This window comes from Pleurodeles waltl, chromosome 8, assembly GCF_031143425.1.
Source record: "Pleurodeles waltl isolate 20211129_DDA chromosome 8, aPleWal1.hap1.20221129, whole genome shotgun sequence".
NCBI lineage: Eukaryota > Metazoa > Chordata > Amphibia > Caudata > Salamandridae > Pleurodeles > Pleurodeles waltl.
This window is the reverse complement of record NC_090447.1, coordinates 437,297,761-437,319,272: the sequence shown is the minus strand read 5'-3', so window position 1 is coordinate 437,319,272 and position 21,512 is coordinate 437,297,761. Positions and strand designations below refer to the sequence as shown.

The 21,512-nt window shown below is 46.0% G+C and overlaps 1 protein-coding gene across 37 annotated transcripts in view; it reads right to left on the bottom strand.

Annotated features, from left to right (window-relative positions):
• INPP4A (inositol polyphosphate-4-phosphatase type I A) overlaps positions 1-21,512 on the bottom strand; it is a 997,999-nt gene that overhangs the window by 485,667 nt on the left and 490,820 nt on the right. For all 37 annotated transcript variants that reach the window (XM_069204338.1, XM_069204341.1, XM_069204354.1 and 34 more), the window contains one exon: positions 5,893-6,095. In XM_069204338.1, the coding sequence (XP_069060439.1) occupies positions 5,893-5,998 (106 nt within the window). In that variant the 5' untranslated portion in view covers positions 5,999-6,095. The remainder of the gene's footprint in view (positions 1-5,892; positions 6,096-21,512) is intronic.

Here is a 21,512-nt window from a genome sequence, read left to right as displayed (position 1 = left end):
GCCAAAGTTGGCAATGTGGGCAAACATGGATTAGTACAATAGCATGAGAAGCCTCTCACACGAATACTTGGGGGAATACATTGTCTCCATCCTCCCTTAGCGCTTCATTAAGCTGTACGACACACATTGCTGTCTGGGCTTCTTCCCCCTCGCATATTAGTCAAGCCAACGAAAATTAGAATATGGAAACAGATGTTGGGCTTCCGTTCACTAAAAGCAAGGGGAGGAGGCCAGGCAGCAATCTGTCCACTGGCAGCTTGATTTGAAGAGGCACAGGGAGCATAGTAGGAGGATTGAGCAGTAAATTGTGCATCGATATTAATCTATGCGCACATTCGGCACAGTGCTATGATAATTATGTATTAAGGCGAAAATTATGAGGCACAGCTATTCTCCAATAGTATTGCAGCAAAAAACGAATATGCATATTAGCAGAAAAGCTTGTTTGTCTTCCCAGTATCTGGGAACAATGAGTACTTACCATAATAAATCTTTTTAATTAGTTACGTTAGATTCTTTCGCCCGGCACACTGTAAGAATAATTTTATAAACTATGTCCTGCTCGTGGTGCCATGACAACTAATATGCAAATGGGTAAAATAAGTGCAACGATTTTGCATGAATGTTTTGAAATAATTTGATATACCAATTGAAAGCTGTGTATGGAAGGTGACACTCAATATTACTTAGAGAGGTTTTTTGGTGATGGCCTGTTGATGCGTGCGTCTGAGGGGAGCAAGGTTGTCTGCGCCGTTGGAGATCCAGTTCGAGAGGCTCAGGGCTGCGTCGTTGGGGTCGGTGGTGAGGGTAGGTTGGTTGACGGCGAGTGCGGAGAAGAGTTCCTTTTCGGGGATTTTGTTCCACTGTCGACGAGGGATGGGTTGAGTGCGGAGGTGGTGGGTCTCGCGTCGGAATGTGAAATAGACACAGCTGTGGTCGGTCCAGTGTAGAGCGGAGGTGTGGCTGAAGGAGACGTGTTTGCTGACGGAGAAGATAGGGTCAAGCGTGCGTCCGGCGATGTGGGTGGCGGTGTTCACCAGTTGCTTGAGGCCGAGGTTGGCGAGGTTGTCGAGCAGGGCGGTGGTGTTGGGGTCGTTGTTTTGTTCCAGATGGAAGTTGAGGTCGCCTAGGAGGATGTAGTCCGGCGAGGCAAGGGCGTGCGGGGAGACCAAGTCGGCGATGGAGTCGCTGAAAGGGGCGCGCGGTCCGGGGGGACGGTAGACGAGGGATCCTCTGAGGGTGGTCCTGGGGTCGGTGCGAATCTGAAAATGCAGATGTTCAGCAGCGAGAGGGGTGTCTTCGGTGGAGGTGGTGACACTGATGGAGTCTTTGAAGACGATGGCGATACCTTCTCCTACTTGGTTGGTGCGGTCTTTTCTGGAAATCTTGTAGCTTTCGGGGATGGCGGTGGCGATGTCTGGGGCCGAAGAGGCGTTCATCCAGGTCTCCGTGATGAAGGCGACGTCCGGTGCTGTGGAGTCCAGGAGGTCCCAGAGTTCAACGGTGTGCTTGTGGACAGATCGAGCGTTGACCAGGATGCACTTGAGGTGGTTGATGGCGCGTGGGCTGGTGGTCGTGGTAGTTGCGTGGTGGAAGATGCATTTGCAGGAGTTGCAGGCGAAGGGTCCATGGGTGCGTTTGGGGTGAGCTTGGAAGCAGGTGTTGGAGCGCCCTGGGTTGAGGGCGTGGAGGGTGGTGGGGTCGTAGTGGAGCAGCGGGGTTTGGGAGAGCTGGGGACCAGGGGTCGTGGCGCTGGGCGCGGGCCAGGCGCGGACGGGCGCAGACGGGCTTGCCTCTGGCGCGCCTCTGGCGCGCCAGCGGCACGGTCACGCAGCAGCTGCCATAAGATGGAGGAGGGGGGGAGGGGGGGAAGGGTCAGCTGGGGGCAAATGGGAGCTGGGGGGCAGGGGCGTGCAGGAGGTCGCGGCGGGAAAGCGGGAGGGAGGGGGGGACAGGTAGAGTGAGAAGAGCTGGAGGAGGGGGGTTTAAGGGTGGAGGGGGGTGAGTGTTAGGAAGTTTAGGAGAATAGGGAGAGAGATAGGAGTAGGGTTGGGAAGATAGGGGAGGGGGGGTTGTAGAGGTGGGTGAGAGGTAGAGTGAGAGGATAGGAAGATAGGCAACAGAGGGGGTGGCGGGAGAGGTAGAGAAATAGGTGGAGAGATAGAGAAATAGGTAGATAGGAGGAGGTGGCGAGTGAGGGAGATAGATAGTGAGATTGAGAGATAGGTAGATTGGTAGATAGGAGGAGTGAGGGAGGCAGATAGCGAACGGGGTAGATAGGGGTGATAGAGAGGGGGAGGCGAGTGAGGGAGAGAGGTGAGACAGGAGCAGGAGGGCAGGCGCGGGAAGAACAGAAGACGGAGGACGAAGAAAACAGAAGAACAGAAGACAGAAGAACAGAAGAAACAGAAGACAGAAGATGAAGAACAGAAGACAGAGGACGAGGAAGCAGAAGACAGAAGATCACAGAAGAAGATACAGAAGACGAAGAACAGAAGGCAGAAGACCACAGAAGAAGATGAAGAAGAAGAGAGGCGACAGGAGAGGCTGAGAAGCACACAGATGAAGAGAGAAGACAGGGAAAAGAAGAGTACAGAAGAAGATTACAGAAGAGGAGCAAGGAGGAAGAAACAGAGAGGAAGAAAAGAAGCAGGAGCAGGAGAAAGGGTGAGTAGCACGGGGCAGGGCGAGGGGCTGGGAGGTGGGGGGGTTACTTACTGCGAGGTAGCTGGGCAGTCTCAGGAACCTGGAGGAGCTGGAGGAGCTGCAGCGGCAGGGGGAGTGACCTACCCTTGGGTCAAGGGTTGCTACCACTGTCGCGCAGCGGCCGCCATAAGAGGGAGGAGGGGGGTAGGGGTCAGCTGGGGGCGAATGGGAGCTGGGGGGCGGGGGCGTGCAGGAGGTCGCGGCGGGAAAGCGGGAGGGAGGGGGGGGACAGGTAGAGTGAGAAGAGCTGGGGAGGGGGGTTTAAGGGTGGAGGGGGGTGAGTGTTAGGAAGTTTAGGAGAATAGGGAGAGAGATAGGAGTAGGGTTGGGAAGGTAGGGGAGGGGGGGTTGTAGAGGTGGGTGAGGGTGAGAGGTAGAGTGAGAGGACAGGAAGATAGGTAACAGAGGGGGTGGCGGGAGGGGGGAGAGGTAGAGAAATAGGTGGAGAGATAGAGAAATAGGTAGATAGGAGGAGGTGGTGAGTGAGGGAGATAGATAGTGAGATTGAGAGATAGGTAGATAGGAGGAGTGAGGGAGGCAGATAGCGAACGGGGTAGTAAGGGGTGATAGAGAGGGGGAGGCGAGTGAGGGAGAGAGGTGAGACAGGAGCAGGAGGGCAGGTGCGGGAAGAACAGAAGACGGAGGACGAAGAAAACAGAAGAACAGAAGACAGAAGAACAGAAGAAACAGAAGACAGAAGATGAAGAACAGAAGACAGAAGACAGAGGACGAGGAAGCAGAAGACAGAAGATCACAGAAGAAGATAGAGAAGACGAAGAACAGAAGGCAGAAGACCACAGAAGAAGATGAAGAAGAAGCGAGGCGACAGGAGAGGCTGAGAAGCACACAGATGAAGAGAGAAGACGGGGAAAAGAAGAGTACAGAAGAAGATTACAGAAGAGGAGCGAGGAGGAAGAAACAGAGAGGAAGAAAAGAAGCAGGAGCAGGAGAGAGGGTGAGTAGCGCGGGGCAGGGCGAGGGGCTGGGAGGTGTGGGGTACTTACTGCGAGGTAGCTGGGCGGTCTCAGGAACCTGGAGGAGCTGCAGCGGCAGGGGGAGCAACCTACCCTTGGGTCAAGGGGTACACCTATGTGTAGTGCACACGTGTAAGGGTGTCCCCGTACTCACAAAGTCCGGGGAATTTGCCCTGAACAATGTGGGGGCACCTTGGCTAGTGCCAGGGTGCCCACACACTAAGTAACTTTGCACCTAACCTTTACCAGGTAAAGGTTAGACATATAGGTGACTTATAAGTTACTTAAGTGCAGTGGTAAATGGCTGTGAAATAACGTGGACGTTATTTCACTCAGGGTGCAGTGGCAGGCCTGTGTAAGAATTGTCAGAGCTCCCTATGGGTGGCAAAAGAAATGCTGCAGCCCATAGGGATCTCCTGGAACCCCAATACCCTGGGTACCTCAGTACCATATACTAGGGAATTATAAGGGTGTTCCAGTATGCCAATGTAAATTGGTGAAATTGGTCACTAGCCTGTTAGTGACAATTTGGAAAGAAATGAGAGAGCATAACCACTGAGGTTCTGGATAGCAGAGCCTCAGTGAGACAGTTAGTCATAACACAGGTAACACATTCAGGGCACACTTATGAGCACTGGGGCCCTGGCTGGCAGGGTCCCAGTGACACATACAACTAAAACAACATATATACAGTGCAAAATGGGGGTAACATGCCAGGCAAGATGGTACTTTCCTACAAAAAGTGTCAGTAGACCCCTGATGATTAGAATCTATTTGTGTTGTGTAAGGTAAGGCAGCAAATGTATGGTTGAAAGATGATACAGTAAAGGAGGGAATTAGAAAACCAATGGAGCAATGTCCACACTAAGTCAATGGAGGGATCTGAAGATCTGTGTGCCTTTGCCATTATAAGATCTAAACTATGGCTAGGTGAGGGTATCGGCTCTGTGAAGTCTTACTTTTCACATAAGGTCTTAGTGGTTAAGGAATGCCATATGAAGGCATAATGGTGGTATTAACTTAATATGTGAAAATAAAGATTAAGCCAGAGTCTCCAAGAATCATTACAATAAATAGTTGGCAAACAGGTGTCAGCTTAACAAGTAAGCATCCTTAAGCTTCAAGTAATGCACAGTTAGGAACAGTAACTTTTTGTGAATGAAGTGATGGATATGAAAATGAGAGAATATGGATACTCCGTCCTTGACAGTGTAATGCTAAGGAAGCACAATGCTGAAACTTTTAAAACAATGTATTCTTATTCATGGAGAATACACAATTGTAAAAAAGTCATGAATTGACCAAAATGGAAAGTATCCAGTATGGTTGAGTTGTTGGATACTTAACAAAAAATGGGAGGCAAGATTGATTAACCTTCAATACACTTCTTGGATGTCAACCGATTTTGTGGCATTTTAAACAATTTGCACTTGCAGTTTTAAGCTGGGCGATTACTTTCTAAGGCAAGTAAAACCATCAAAAGGGTTTGACGTCTACAACCCTCGTGAACCAGTGATGAATTATTTGGAAAAATAAAAATTACATGTTGTACAAACACAAAATGATACAAGATAAAATCCAACTAAAAAGATCTAGTAATAGCGGGATGCCTGAAAAAAAATCCATAAAATATGGGACTAATAAAGAGAGCACAAGACTGATAGACATGAGAAAAACATGAGTGAGGAGAAGTCTTTTGGATGGATGCCTACACACGAGAAAGAAATAATGGGAATAGAAAATCCTAGGCTTGTAAATTAAGAACTCAAGGCATGTGCCTCAAAAGATACAAATTTCCTGTGTTTTATAATGTTATATTAACAATCTATACAAGAAAATCAATTTTAAAAAGTTATAAAAAATTCTAGTAATGAAGAATTTAGCAGTAAGAATGTTTCTCTGGTGTACAGCAAGTTCTAATACGACTTTATGCTAAAATAGCATAAAAATGTGTTCTGCCAAGATAACTCAAGACACATCTTTGGGGTCACCAATACATGTACACTGAGGTTGTGACTTTAGCTAGGAGATTCTTTGGCATGTGTGGATAACAAATTTGATTTCCAGATTGACACAACACTGTAGTAACCAGAAGGTTAAGAAATTAGAGAGAGAAACACAGACAAATTCCAAAATAACCATTGTCTATTTTTAACATCTAAACAAGTTGCTCTATTAAGATCAGCTTTTCCTTACAACGGCACCTTCTTACCTGCCAGCGATAAGCCCAGCAAATCAGTTGAGACATCAATTGTAGAATGCCGCATCATGGAGCGTGATTTAGCACCATGGCGGGGACTATGCTCCTGTGCTGTCATTTTGTCACCTGGCGTGTTTTCTACATACAGTCTTGGTGCAGCAATTCAATCGACTGCAACAAATCGTTTAAGCATGCTACTGTTTGGGATTGCATGGCTAGAAAATAAAAAATCACAAGGTCACAGCTCAAACATCTTTATTTTAATATCATTGCTACTAGCACACAAAATATTTATGAGAAATTATATCACTTGTGAATCACAGAATACAAAAGAGTTATAATGGAGGGAATGCTTGACATAACTTGAAACACTGACAATTACTCTGTGTGTATTCCACTCTGTCTTTGTTTAGGTTTTGTTACAAACACTTTAGCTATCATACATCTCATGTTATCAATAATTTAAAATGTACATGTCGAGAAGAAGTACAAAAAAAGTAGGCTTTTGGATCAGCCCACAACAGTGTTTGGCTTTATTGGGTTTTCATGGTTTGCTTCTGCATGGATGGGGTGTCCATCAAGGCGACAGCATTTCATGGATAATTACATTGTTCACATGTGTTCCCATGGATGACAGTGTTCAAGTAGTCTTTCTGTCTCCGAATTGGAGGGCTCACACATCTTCCAGTCCCAGGAAACACTCTAATCTGGTGACAGGACTGGAAACTGTTTCTTAAAGCTGTAAAACTGTTAAACGAAGGCCGTGCCCAACAGGTACCATACATGCTGGTCAGAGAATTGTATTTTAGTGGGCCTTACCACATAAGCATGAATAGTGTGCTTACTCCAATGTGATGTAAGACCTCTTCAGTTGAGGAAACCTTTCGATGTAGAAAGAAGGTAGGAAGGAAAATCTCAGCATTAAGTTCAAATTCTGCTAACACATTTCAGACAAAAATATAGGAAGGTTGATGAATCATTTTCTCAGTGTATGGGTCTGAAACTCAAAATCTGCAGCTCAATCCTGCTCCCTTGAAGAAGTACTGGCAACCAAGGAAGCTGTTACCAAAGAAGCAGGTTTATGGCATTTACAGCCAATGCCTTAAATTACTTTTATATGAGAAAGGAGAGGAAGAGTGAGAATTCCCATACTGCCAACTCAGACGCAACAATAATTTGATGGCTGCTTTGTAGAAGTGAAAGCTTTTCCTCCTCTTATTGAAGACAAAAGCTTCAAAATAGGCGTCTGAAGGGTTTACTAATATGCACCACTCCTGCAGGTACCCTGAGACGGATATCACATTGTCCACAGAGTATGCTGGAGATTAATTAATTTCAGCAAGGCCCAGTCACTGGACCTCAGTTACTTTCACCTGCACTTGAACTGTAAGTAGATTGCCTGGAAGCTACCAGAATGTCTATCTGACTGGGGACAGTGCTCCTCAGGTACCAAACTATTAAGCAGAGTTATTGTAGGGTGGTTGGAGGACCTTCACCTTGAAGGGCATTCCAAAGAGGGGGTGAATGTTGCCTTCTGACAGAGATCCAGTATGTTTGAGAACCCTGCCTTATGAGGATTCCTAGTCGCACCAAGTCCCACTAACCTTTTCTGACATCCAGTATTTCTTTTCCTGTGGACTCAGATTCTAGACTTGTCATAAGGAAAGGTAGAATCTGTGGAAAGCTGCACTGAACCTCTTTTTAAATGGGTTCCGAATTCAACATTTCTGCTCAGACTGTCATCACACAATGGTATTATTAGTCTGGAAAGTCCTTCTCCACCAAATTTGGGCCCTTATATATAGAACCTAGCGACTTTTTAAAGTGAAATGTGCTTATCATTTCCTTCAGCTGTACTTTTGTACAAGGAATTTCTAAATGGTCTCTTTTAAGTCAGTCACTCCTTAGCTCTGAGGCCAGCCACTGACATGCAAAGTTTATGTTCTCAAGATGGTCAGCCCTATATACGAGGTGAACAAAAAAATACACAGCACACTGCTGAAATTGCTTTTCCCTTTTGCATCTGCCTATTGAACTCTGTCTATCAAGCATATGTCCACCTTCTAGAGCATGGAATACCACAAATCCACTGTTTCCAGTGATCCAGTCCATTCACAAGTGCTGCATGTTTACTATCCATATAATTAATCTTTTTTGCAGGTGCTTGGAAAGAGTTAAACTACCTTTGTTCCTTTGTTACGCCAATGCTGTCCTCATCCCGATTTAAAAAATCAAGATGACTAAGTCCTTGGCAATTCGGCAGCTCAGCTCTTGTTTTAAGTTCAAATTATTTTTATTAGAAGACAAAAAATGTACATGTTGGCACGTGTTATAAAACAAGTAGCAAGTTGTCAACCACATCATGTAATATGAGGAAAAACATTTTTATCTTGTACTTTTCCCAATGGACAAATTAGTTTTAAAGAAGAGTTGTCTTATGTCTACATTGACCGAACATGGGAAAATGGCAAGTCAGGGGACAGTTGCCAATAAGAGGTAATGAAATGTCTATTCACTCACAAGTGCCAGCACCTCTTGTATACTGATGAATGCCCCTTTCAGGAAAGTGCCTGTCTCCAACTACGCAAGCACCAATTTCACTGATGCCCAGCAACATCTATGCTAGATACAATTCGACAAGCCGTAAAAATCAGTGCAGCTGAGAACCTGTGCTCCTGATTCCTGCAGAAATGCCTTAACAGCCTCTTACTGTTTTAAGACATTTTTTCTCCGTAATAGTTAGGCTGTCCAGAAATCAGTTAAAAACAGCTTTTCCCTAGAAAATCCTACAAATGGTAAAGTCTTGATCATTTGAGTTGGCCAAAACAGCGCACAACTACTGGCAAATGAGTGTCAGATGCAAAGTAATTCAGAAACTCCACCCCATTCAATTAGGAAAGACATATCTGTCGGAAAGGCAGGTGGGTGGGGCCCGGTCCCATTTGCCTTCAAGACTTCAGGCCTGACTTAGATCTCGGCAGATGGAATACGCTGCCACAAACATGAGTGATATCCCTTATGCTGTACTACTATCCCCACAGGACATAATTTGATTGTAACACAGAGGGCGGGATAGCCATCATGTTTGTGATTAATTTCCCTCCGACGGGATCAAAATCAGGCTCTATGTCCTTGACCCTTCAAACCCCAATTCACTGCAGAAAGCACCTGCCAGTGCAGCTCGCATAACACTGAATCCAGGACACTGCAGCAGGTAAGATAGCAAACTAGCAAACACTAGGGTGCTGCTTGATATATTAGGTGGTGCAGGGGTACTTGGTTTGGGTTGGAGTAGGCAGTGCGGCACAGGAATGGCGGACAAACACTGCTTTAAATGGTATAATGCTAGGCAAATGTATTTCACAAAGCCTCTGTTTTGTTCCTTTTCATATGTACAAGCACCTTCAAATGCATGTGCTCATACTGTAATTTCTGACCTTGTACCTTAGAGGCATATGCACTGATCGGGCCTTGTCATAAATCCAAGAAACTGAGGGTTGTGGGCAAATCACCTCTACTTTCCCTGCTCTGCCAGGCCTTTTCTGCTTGAGACTGTGATTTTTTATTTATTTATTTGCCTTGCTCAGAGTGGCTACCTACTAAACTTCGTGGGAAATAATCCTGCTTACAGCAACCAGTGAGTGTAGGCCCTTGATATGATCAACGTGGCCCTCTTTCTAATCAGTATCTGGTTGAACATTAGGAAGCAACAGGAAGTACATGCCCCACAGCATAATTCCTTCTGTCACACCATGTCTCTCAGAATACGTTCCCTCTGATCCAAAGATTTTTTAACCATTGTTACTGTCCCTTCTGAGGATTTTCGAGGCTTGTGCTATCTTGTAGGGGACCCTGTATTGTGCATCCAGGGTTGTTACCTTTGCCAAACAAGGTTTGAAATACCTCCTCCATTTCACCAAGCAAGAAAGAAGCAGGGATTTCCACAGTGACCTCCAGAATTAACTTCTGGGCACCTCTTCCTAAGCTGTCATGGAATTATACCCTAGCATCAGACCATGGATGCTTTTTCCTCTACAGCATTTTTAAATTCCCTTAGCGCTTTCATGAATGGGTTTGTCTTTATTGTAATCCAGGGCACGAATGTGCTCATCCACCTTCTTAAATGCTTTCGTAAACCCTGCCACACTTCCTTCTAGCCTCTTATCTTATCCTCCATGACAAGCACTAGCCTTTATATTCAAGTTGTGCAGGGCATTAATGTAAGCAAGCAGGGCAGATTCTCCACCAATAAGCACCAAATCCTCGATAATCTATGGCTACCGATAAGCAGTTTCCTTTTGGATCTCTAGTGAAGAGGGGCCCTTCAACTTTAAGAATTTCTTTTGGGATCCTTTTTCTTGTTAGGAGGCCATAATCATAGTATATTGTGGCACTCAAAGATGGTTGCCCCTCCATCTGCAAGGGTTTGGGCTGCAAATGTTAATGTTGAATGTCAACACACATGACTCAAGAATTCACTACCTGTAAGTTTTGTAAATACTTTAACACGCGCTTAGGGACATTCCTAGTGACCCACCTGTCCACATCATTCCAAATACTTAATTGTGTGTTCATACTTTGATCTATTGAACTATCCATTAAATATTTCTGTAGAGGTATGCCCTTGTAATGCAGAGCTGCTTATTATTAGTGTCTGTTTTACTCATTCTTTCTTTTCCACTTGCAGAAGAGACCAAGATTGCACCAGAAAAGGACCAACAGCCTGAAGAGTAGTAGTGCCAGAGCTAAAGTCAAAACAAAGGCGTCAAGAATTCACAAGATGTAAGTTTTGTGATGTTTTAAGTTGTGTACAGGGCACTGCTAGTGACCCACATGTCTGCACCACTCCAAATATTTAATTTTGTTTACATGCTTACATCTCTACCTATACAATAAAATTATTTCTGAGGAAGGAGTACAGTGAGGCTCTTGTAATGCAGCACTGCTTATTGGTTGCTGTAGCACTCACTCTTTCTTTTCCATTTGTAGCAGAGAGAGTTTGCTGTAGCACAGGATCAACCAACAGCCTAGCGAGGATAGCTGCTTGTAGTCCAGTCCAAAAACAAGTCTGAAGAATTCACTACATGCACATTTCTATATTGTGAAGAAATCAACATGTGCTACAGGACATTCCTTGTGACCCACATTTCCACACCACTAAAAATTATATTTTTTTACACTTGCAATATGGGACTGGCGTCGCTTTATTATATACAGCTCAACACGTTTCTGAGATTTTTTTGTCCCTGCAGAGTCAAGAGTGCAGAGGATTATTGAAGCTAACAAAGATTTTCCACTGGAGAAGGTGAATGGAATGGAAAAAAATTGATAATCTGCACTTTTGCAGCACACAGGAACTGTAACACTTGGAGGTGAGCTTCAAAGGCTCAAGCCTCCTGTTACAGTGCACCAGGGCACTCCAGCTATTGAAGATGCCCTCCATCCCCTCCCACTCCCAGACAAAACCCCACTTTTGGAGGCAAGTCCAGCACAAAAATTATGTAAAATGTGGAGGAGTGACCACTCAAGCTAGGACCACCCCTATGGTGTCCAGAGCTGAAGTGACCCCCTCACTGCAGAATCCTCCATCTTCGTTTGGAGGACAGGGACCAATAGGGTTAGGAATGTGCACCCCTCCCCATAGGGAGTGGGCATAGGAAAGATGTAGCCACCCTCAGGGACAGTAGCCATTGGCTGCTGCCCTTTGACCCCTGTAACGCCCCTAAATCTAGTATTTAGGGGCACCCCTGAACCTAGTTCACCAGAATCCCTGGTGACCTCAAGAAGATGACAAGAAGAAAGATGAAGGATTGCTAAGCTGACCCCCGGCACAGAAGACTGAAGACACTAACTGATTTGCTCCCAGCCCTACTGACCTGTGTCCAGCTTCTGAAGCCCCTGCTACAAAAAGGCGACGCATCCTGCAGGACCAGCGACCTCTTAAAATCCCCAGGAGGACTGCTTGCCCACGGGAGGACCAAGACCTCCAGAGGACAGTGGCCCTGTGCACAAAGAAACTCCAGCAAAGGACTCCAGAGCCGCCCCGCTCTGCACCCACCCCCACGGCCCATGTCCAGGTGGACCCCCCTGCCCGTGAAGGATCCAGACGAAGATACCCAATGCCAAACGGTATCCTGCACCCGCAGCCCCCTGGCCTTGGGGAACCTGACACCCGGTGCAGCAACGTGCAGCAGGCGGCCCTCCTCTTTGTCCAGCCTGTGGTTTCCCTGAACCGACCTCCTGGACCTAGCCTGCAGCCTACTTTTTACCCGATGGTCCTTCTATTCAAAAGCATTTGGAGCACAATGCTGAGTTTGCACCCTGCACCTAACCTCCCCTGTGCCGCTGAGGGTGTGTGTTTGGTGCTGAACTGTGAACCCCCCGAATACTCTCCTAAACCACCACCCCCCACGTCTGCCCTCCAAAGATGCGGGTACTTACCTGCTGGCAGATCCAATTCCGAGTGCCCCCAGTCTCAATAGAAGCCCATTCTAAATCTTGCCTCAACTTTGACCTCAGCACCCGGCTGGCCCGTGATGCTGGTGGTGGGCGTTTGGGGTTAACTTGAACCCCAAATTGTGGACATCCTAACCCCCGGGAGACTATAACTGTAACTTTTGTACTTACCTTGAAACTGTACCAAGTTTTTTCTCCCCTAGGACTGTGCTTGAAAATTGCACTGTCAACTTTTAAAACAGATTATTGGTATTTATTTGAAAACCGTTTAACTTACCTAATTAAAACAAAGTGGTGTTGATACATATGCTTGCTACTTACTTGTAAATGTACTTACCTGCAAACTGAATCTTGTGGTTCTAGAAATAAAGTAACAAAATATATTTTTGCTATATAAATACCATTGGGCTGGAGATAGTCATTGAGTGTGTGCTTCCTTTATTGCCTGTGAGTGTACAACAAATGCTATGCACTACTCTCTGATAAGCCTAACTGCTCGACCACACTACCACAAAACAGAGCATTAGCTGTTTCTACTTTAGCCTCTGTTAAGCCTCTGGGGAACCCCTGAACTCTGTGCACACTACATCTTATTTTTTGATTTAGTATATACAGAGCCAGCTTCCTACAATGGCAGAACACAGAGGAACACAGAAGTTGGCAAAACACAGAGGAAGACAAAAGATGGCAGAAGAGAGAAGACAGAAGAAGAGGGAAGATGGAAGAACAGAGGAGACAGAAAAAGAGAGAAGACGGAAGAAGAGAGAAGAAGAGAAGATGAAAGATGAGCGAAGATGAGAGAAGACGGAAGATGGAAAAAGAGAAAGCGTGAGAAGTGAGAAGATGGAAGAAACAAGAAGACAGGAGAAGAAAGAAGACAGGAGAAGACAGAAGACGTGAGAAGAGTGCAGACCTGAGAAGACAGAAGAGGGCATGTGGTAAGGAAGACAGCAAAGACAGAAGACGGTATGCAGAAATTAAAATTAAGACAGACAGCAACAAAGAAAGAAGACAGAGAAGAAGGCATCAAAGAAAGAAGACATCAGTAAAGTAAGAAGACGGCATGCAGGAAGAAAAAAGAAGACAGCAACAAAGAAAGAAGACAGAGAAGAAGTCACTGAAGAAAGATGAAGGTGTTGGAGCAGATATGCTAATATGAGAATATTCTAATGATTTGCGTATACATACTAATGAGAAATAATGAGAAACAAAACTAATAATTGAAAATAACCTGTAATGAGTAAAATGTGCCCACGGGGAGTGGTCACCATGTATGTTAACAGTACTAAAATAATGTGAGATATAAGAATTATGTATTAATATGCCATAATTGATTATATAATCTATGTTTTATGATGCTTCGTATCTTTAATTTAGCCGAATTAGAGGCCTGGTCGGTGCTGGGCTTTGCTTGCTTAAACGTGGAGACGCAATGAGCTGCTGAGGACTGGAACTGGAGAAAAGGACTGTGGCAGGCTGAACGGTATAAATACAACGGAGAGAGATTGTGGTGATCAGGTAAGTGGTTTATTTAAGAGGTTTGGTTTGTTTATTGATTTTCCTTATGTTTACAAGGTTTTAAGGTCTCTAGACGTCGTCTTCTACTCTTCTTATTGGGTTTTTATTCTCCTTTCTTCTTTGTTTCTTAGTTTGGCGTTCCCTCTGTCTCTCGGTTGGCTCCAGCGGGGATGTACCGGAAAAGAAGGAAAACGCTACGGTAAGTGGGGCGTTTGAATCTGGACTTAGGATTTTTATAACTAAAGGGGAAGGGGGGAAAAAGGGTGGGGTTGTGCTGGTAGTGAGTTAGGGCAAGGTGAAATACCAGCCTTAAAAGTGCACGTTTTTGTGATTTACTTGTGCCTAAATATGTGCTCTCCACGATCCCTCCCAGCCCTCCCTTCACTCCTTCCCAGGCCCCTTCCCCAGTGCCCTCTTAAACTGAGTATTTCCTTTGGTGTCCCCAAAAAGACCGTACCTTAGCAAGCCACGACCCTCCTGGGTCGTGGCCGGCTCTTGGGTGTCCCGTCAGCTGGGGTTCCCCGGCGACAGTCTCCTTCTCCAGCGCCTCGTCTTCGGTCCGCGTTGCGATGATCCTCCTCTCTTCCTCTGGTCCGCCTCTTTTTCCTCCTGTCTCTCTCCTTACGCCTTCTCCTTCCCTCTCTCCGATACTGTGGCCACACCCCCTCTTCACCGCCGCGGCCCGGAAGCCCTCCGGGGTTTCCCCGGCAACCAGGCGACGCGATCCTCCGTCAGAGAGCGTTCCCTCAGTAACGCGGGAACGCGGAAATGACGTGTCGGAACTACCCGACACGTCAGTGACCACCAGTGCCGAGGACGTGATCGGGACTGCCCGATCACACACCCCATCCCAAGAACGGTCCTGCTCTAGGACCGAAGAAGAGCAAGGAAAACGGGACAAATAATCCGCAGGACCCTGTTGAGCCCCAGGGATGTGGCGGACCTTAAAGGAAAAAGGCTGCAGTTCAAGGAACCATCGCAAAATCCGGGAGTTAGAATCCTTATGAGCGGCCATCCATGTAAGGGGAGCGTGATCTGTATATAGAACAAAAGGTCGGCCCAAGAGATAATACTGCAAATTGTCCACCGCCCATTTAATAGCCAAACACTCTCTCTCGATGATGGGATAATGGCGTTCTCGGGGAAAAAGTTTCCTACTGATAAATACTATAGGGTGATCCCTGCCTTCCTCGTCAGGTTGAGACAGAACCGCCCCTAGTCCTACATCAGAGGCATCGGTGTACAGATGAAACGGTTTGGAGAAGTCTGGACAGTTTAATACAGGTTCCTTCGTCAGATAGGATTTTAATCTCTCAAAACTATTCGTCTGAAGGTCTGAAAAGGGTAACAACCGATTAGGGTGGGATTTGGATAGGAGGTCTGTGAGGGGAGCTGCAAGGGTGGAATATCCCGGTATGAACCTTCGGTAATAGCCCACTAATCCAAGGAAAGAGCGCAAGTCTTTCTTTGTTTTAGGGGTAGGGGCATGTTTTATGGCTTCCACTTTAGTGGTTTGGGGTTGTAGGGTACCCTGGCTAATATTGTATCCGAGGTAAGATATGCCAGTTTTCCCTAAGATGCATTTCTTGGGGTTGGCTGTTAATCCTGCTTTTGCTAGGGTATTGAATATTAGCTGCAGATGGTATAAATGATCCCCCCAGGTCTCGCTAAAAATGACGACATCATCCAAATATGCTGCCGAGAATGTGTGAAAGGGCTTTAGTAACCTATCCATTAGTCTCTGGAAGGTAGCCGGAGCTCCATGTAGTCCAAAGGGTAACACTGTAAAGTGGTAAAGACCGGATTGGGTAGAGAAGGCTGTTTTTTCTTTATCATCTGGTGCCAGAGGAATCTGCCAATACCCCTTAGTTAGGTCCAATGTGGACATATATTTAGCTTTTCCCAATTTTTCAAGGACATCGTCTACTCGGGGAATTGGATATGTGTCAAACATAGATATTTCATTAAGCTTTCGGAAGTCGATACAAAATCTGACAGACCCATCAGGTTTCGGTACCAGGACTACTGGGGAGCACCAGGGGCTATTAGAGGGTTCCACCACTCCGAGGGTTAACATTTTCTGTATCTCGTCTTCTATGATCTGTTTCCTTGCCTCAGGAATACGGTAGGGTCGCAATCTGACTATTTTACCTGGGGTTGTTCGAATGTTATGACAGATTAAGGAGGTTTTTCCTGGTGTCTCTGAAAAAACCTGTGGAAATTGACTCAATAAGAAATATAACTGCTCTTTCTCTGAACCTGTCAACAAACTATTGACAGCGGGCATTTTTTTAATATCGTGCTGGTCCTTAGGGAAGAACTCTATGTTTAATTCTTTACTGGGATATAAAAACCGGCCCATTTCTACTGAATTGTCTACGTTCTCTGCAACTTCCCATTTCTATAAGAGGTTCACATGATAAATTTGGGTCTTTGTAAGATTGGCATTTAGTTCTATGAGATAAGTGACAGGGGAGACTGCTCGAACAACCCGATAGGGACCCTGCCATCTCGCGAGAGGTTTTTGCTCCGACGTGGGGCGCATTATTAATACCTGGTCGTCTGGCTGAAAGATCCGCAGCTTACTCCCTCTGTCATAATAATGCTTTTGTATCGTTTGGGCCTGTTCCATATTTTGTCGTACCTCTTCCCATAGCCCTTGTAAATGGGACTTCAAGTTGTGGACATATTCCAACAACGGCCTTCCCTCTCCCTCGGGTTTTTATTTGGGAAATGCCCAATGTATTACAAACTTGTTTCATGAGATTCGACATGAATGGGGTCCCTTGGTCAGTGAGTATCTCTCGGGGAAACCCTATTCGAGCGAACACCGTTATCATTGCTTGTGCAACTGTTTTTGTTGTCATACTTGTCAGGGGGACGGCTTCGGGGTACCGGGTAGCATAGTCTACAATAACCAATATATATGTATGACCTTTAGAGGAAGGCACTAAGGGTCCAATTAAATCCATCCCCACCCTGCTGAATGGAATGTCTATGATGGGAAGGGGTATAAGGGGCGCTTTCTTGGGCCTACCTGGTTCTGTAAACTGACACCTGGGACATTGGGAGCAATATCTCCTAATGTGTGCAAAAACTCCTGGCCAATAGAACCGTCTGAGGAGATACTCCTCAGTTTTTTCTCTCCCAAAATGTCCCCCCCCCTGGTTGGTTGTGGGCTAGCGTCAGGACTTGATTCCTATAGGTTTCAGGTACTATTAACTGATGTTTGCGTTCCCCTGCTCGGGTAGTGGTAACCCTATAGAGGAGATTTCTTTTAACCAGGAAGTAGGGACCCACCTCATCAGTTTCTTCCGTTTTTGCGGAGCTCCAGGCCTGAGTGAGGGAAGGATCTTCTCTCTGTTGGTGATGGAAACTTAGGGGGGCTTCATGTGTCTTTGCTATAAGTCCTTGGGTTTGCTCCTGTTTTTTATGAGTCCGGAACTGTACTCTCTCATCCTGCTTTTCTCGACGTGAAAGTTTTCGGCGGGTTAGAGGACATTCAATGGGGCTTCCCGAAAAAGGAGCCTCAACCCACCACTCCTGGGAAGATTTGGGACTTCGAACATGATCCAAGAGCTCTTGGAAATGGTCATAGTCGGTACCAATGATACATTCCTCAATAAGTTGAGACATAACTCCCATTGGAAGTAAATCCCTGTAGTCTCCCCCCTCTAATTCGACTACTTTCAGGGGGTATTGCTCCTTGTCGCTGTGAATACAGCAAATATTGACCCATCGACTGCTTTCCCTATCTATAGGGCCTATTAAGTCTTCGCGAACAACGGATTGGCTGCAACCCGAATCGATGAGAGCACATAAGGATCGCCCATTAATTTTTAGGGTTTGCTTAAATTTAATGTCTCCCCCTCCTGTACATAGTACGCGTCGCCTGGTCACTCCTATCTCCATAGGTTCACTTCCCTCTATTTTCCGCGGGCACATACGAGCTATATGACCCCACTCTCCGCAGTTAAAACATTGTGGTCCCTGTAAGGGAGGGCCTTCTCCAAGTCTGTGGGGAACCGGGTCTTCTAGAGGAAATCTCGGTGAGGGTTTGGGATTGGGTAAGACGGGTTTTAGGTTGGGTCTGGACTGTATACCTCTCACATCGGTGGATCGATGGTATGCACAGGCTAAGTCAATGGCCATGTCTGTATCTACCTTTGGATGTTGTCTTATCCAGTTTTTTGTAGGAGTGGGTAAAGAATCCAAATATTGTTCGAGGACAATTGTTTGTATGACCTCCTCCCGGCTGTTCCCGATCGGTCCCAACCATTTCAGGGCTAAATCTTTAACACGGAAATAAAAGGTTCGGGGGTCCTCATTCGGTCCCCACTTTACTTTCCGGAATTTAACTCGATAGTACTCTGTATCGTGTCCTACCCGTTCTAAGATACTGTTCTTTATGTCTTTGTAGGGTGTTGTTCCCCCGGGATTCGCTGCTTTCAAGAGTCCGGTAAGCAAAGGCGCGACGTATTGTCCCCATCTTTCTTCCGGCCATTGGGCAGAAGAAGCGACTCTCTCAAAGTTAGTAAAGAATGATTCCGGGTCTTCTCCCTCCTGATATTTTTGTAACACCGAACTGGGGACATTGGGGTGGACTTTGCTGGCGGCTATTGTCTCTGTTAATTTTTTCATTGCCGATTTGTGTACGAGTTGGTTGTTCGCTAGTATCGTAGCTTGGCTTTTCAAGGCCGACTGTAAGGCCTCCCTGTCCTCTTTCGCCTCTCGTTGGTGAGCTTCCCATACCAACTGCAAGTGGCGTTGGCCTTCCGCTAGTTGTTTAATCATATCTTCTAGGGACGGACTTTCACTCATTGTTTATACTGTTCGGTTGCCCTGGGTTGTACCCAAAATCCCACTTCTGACACCACTGTGGCAGGCTGAACGGTATAAATACAACGGAGAGAGATTGTGGTGATCAGGTAAGTGGTTTATTTAAGAGGTTTGGTTTGTTTATTGATTTTCCTTATGTTTACAAGGTTTTAAGGTCTCTAGACGTCGTCTTCTACTCTTCTTATTGGGTTTTTATTCTCCTTTCTTCTTTGTTTCTTAGTTTGGCGTTCCCTCTGTCTCTCGGTTGGCTCCAGCCGGGATGTACCGGAAAAGAAGGAAAACGCTATGGTAAGTGGGGCGTTTGAATCTGGACTTAGGATTTTTATAACTAAAGGGGAAGGGGGGAAAAAGGGTGGGGTTGTGCTGGTAGTGAGTTAGGGCAAGGTGAAATACCAGCCTTAAAAGTGCACGTTTTTGTGATTTACTTGTGCCTAAATATGTGCTCTCCACAATCCCTCCCAGCCCTCCCTTCACTCCTTCCCAGGTCCCTTCCCCAGTGCCCTCTTAAACTGAGTATTTCCTTTGGTGTCCCAAAAAGACCGCACCTTAGCAAGCCACGACCCTCCTGGGTCGTGGCCGGCTCTTGGGTGTCCCGTCAGCTGGGGTTCCCCGGCGACAGTCTCCTTCTCCAGCGCCTCGTCTTCGGTCCGCGTTGCGACGATCCTCCTCTCTTCCTCTGGTCCGCCTCTTTTTCCTCCCGTCTCTCTCCTTACGCCTTCTCCTTCCCTCTCTCCGATACTGTGGTCACACCCCCTCTTCCCCGCCGCGGCCCGGAAGCCCTCCGGGGTGCCCCGGCAACCAGGCGACGCGATCCTCCGTCAGAGAGCGTTCTCTCGGTAACGCGGAAATGACGTGTCGGAACTACCCGACACGTCAGTGACCACCAGTGCCGAGGACGTAATCGGGACTGCCCGATCACAAGGACCTTGAACTGTACAGAGTTCAGATGAGCTCTGCTAGAATTTTCTGCAATGTACCAGCGGACAGGAGACGATGAGAAACAGTTGATACAATTATGTGTAGAGTAGGCTAAATGTACTTTCCCAGGACTTGAACAATGGAAGCACTGACTAAAAGACTGTGGGCAACAATTTCGTTAACTGAAGAGCCGGTTGATGTGCTCATCGACAGAAGGACCAATTGTATTAATGGAACTTGATGCTTGAACCGACGCAAACAAGTGGTAAACAAAAACTATAGGTTAGAATCATAAACCCTGATAAGGTTGACCAATTAGCAATTTGTGGGATGGACTTAGAGACCCTAATAAAAAATCATGACACGAGAAGGGAAAAGGGAGCGGAGAGGTGAAAGTTGATGAGGTCAGGAGACGCTGTCTGAAGTGCTGGAAATTGGGCTTGCTCTCCGTGAGCCCGATTCTTGCAGATGGCTGATGACCTGGAGATAAAAACTGACTCGTTGCTAATCTATCTTGGATAGGTAGCTATAAAGTGTTGACTGACTAATGTGTGCTTTTTCTTCTAGGTACCAACTGCGCTGTTTAAAATGTTTTTCTCTCTTAGGTAGATTTTTTCCAAATTAGTGATTTTTGGCTAAATTGTTTCTGCATGAAGACCCACATGCTGATACTAATCTGAGATAGGTAGGCTGACAAAGGTGACTTAATGGTGACGGTAGACTGACTGACTTGCATTGCTCAATTATTCAATGTTAAGGATTCGCTGACTTATGTTGTTGCTCATGTTTAGCTTATCAAATAACTCTTGATGAATTGTTGCTCATGATGCTAATAAAGTTTGATTAATCACTGATGTTCGAAATAAGGGTTTTGACTAGAATTGTAACTAATAGGGAATAAAATCGATTAACCTTTTGAGAGTGATGGTATTTTTCTTATTAGAATAGGTTTTACAATGGTGTTACATGTTGATTATGAGGTTTATTGGTGTTCCATTGGTTACCGCTTAACTAGGATAGTCTATGCGATCCAATAGATTCATCGACCTATACGCGCCCCCTTGTAAGTTTACTTACTAAGGACAAGGCGCGCTAGCAAAGGCAGGTAAGAAGAGAAAACAAGGACCTTCAGAGTCGCAGCCAGCAGGAAGGACACTGGCCAGTGTTCAATAGGAAGTGACCAGTAGGAGTACTAGGTCCACAGGCAACTTGATGGCAAGAACAGCTACAAAGACAAAGACAGGAAGTGCCGTGAAGATTATGTGCTAGCCAAACCGAAGCAGGTAAATCAGGGCGATGTTGTAGTAAGCCAATGGTAAGTTCAGGTAAGTAAGGGGCTGGTTCCAAGCCCCTCTAAAAAAAATGTTTTTACCAATAAAAGATTTTGCAAGTATGTATGCAAGCGTGTGCAGGTGAAACCTAAAAAAGAACAGGAATTTGGCATTTAACATATGACAGAATATGCTGCGAGTGCCATCCTGAGGGGTGCCAAGCCCACTTCATTAAAGAGATGTCACTAGAGAGGCACAGTTGGGTTCTGAAGGCATGGCCTACTTATGTTATGTTATACTGATTTGTGTAGCAAACTAATCACCCGAGAGGGTATCCAGGCACTTGGGCAAGTGTGTAATTTTGTGGTCCCCAAAGTAGTTATATGAAGAGCCCAGCCTTCAGCTTCTTGTGAAACTCAAGAGGTGAGGAGGAGGCTCAGATGTATAGAGGGAGGTCATTCCTTGTCTTGGGTGCGATATAAGAGAATGAACAAGCTCCAGTATTGCTTTTGCTGATGCAGGTAATGAGTGCAAGTGGGGGTGAGGCAGAGTTTAGGTGTTTGGTGCGCTGGTGAAAGTGTATGCAGCTGTTTAGATACAAAGAGGAATTCAGGGAAAGATTGGCTGTAA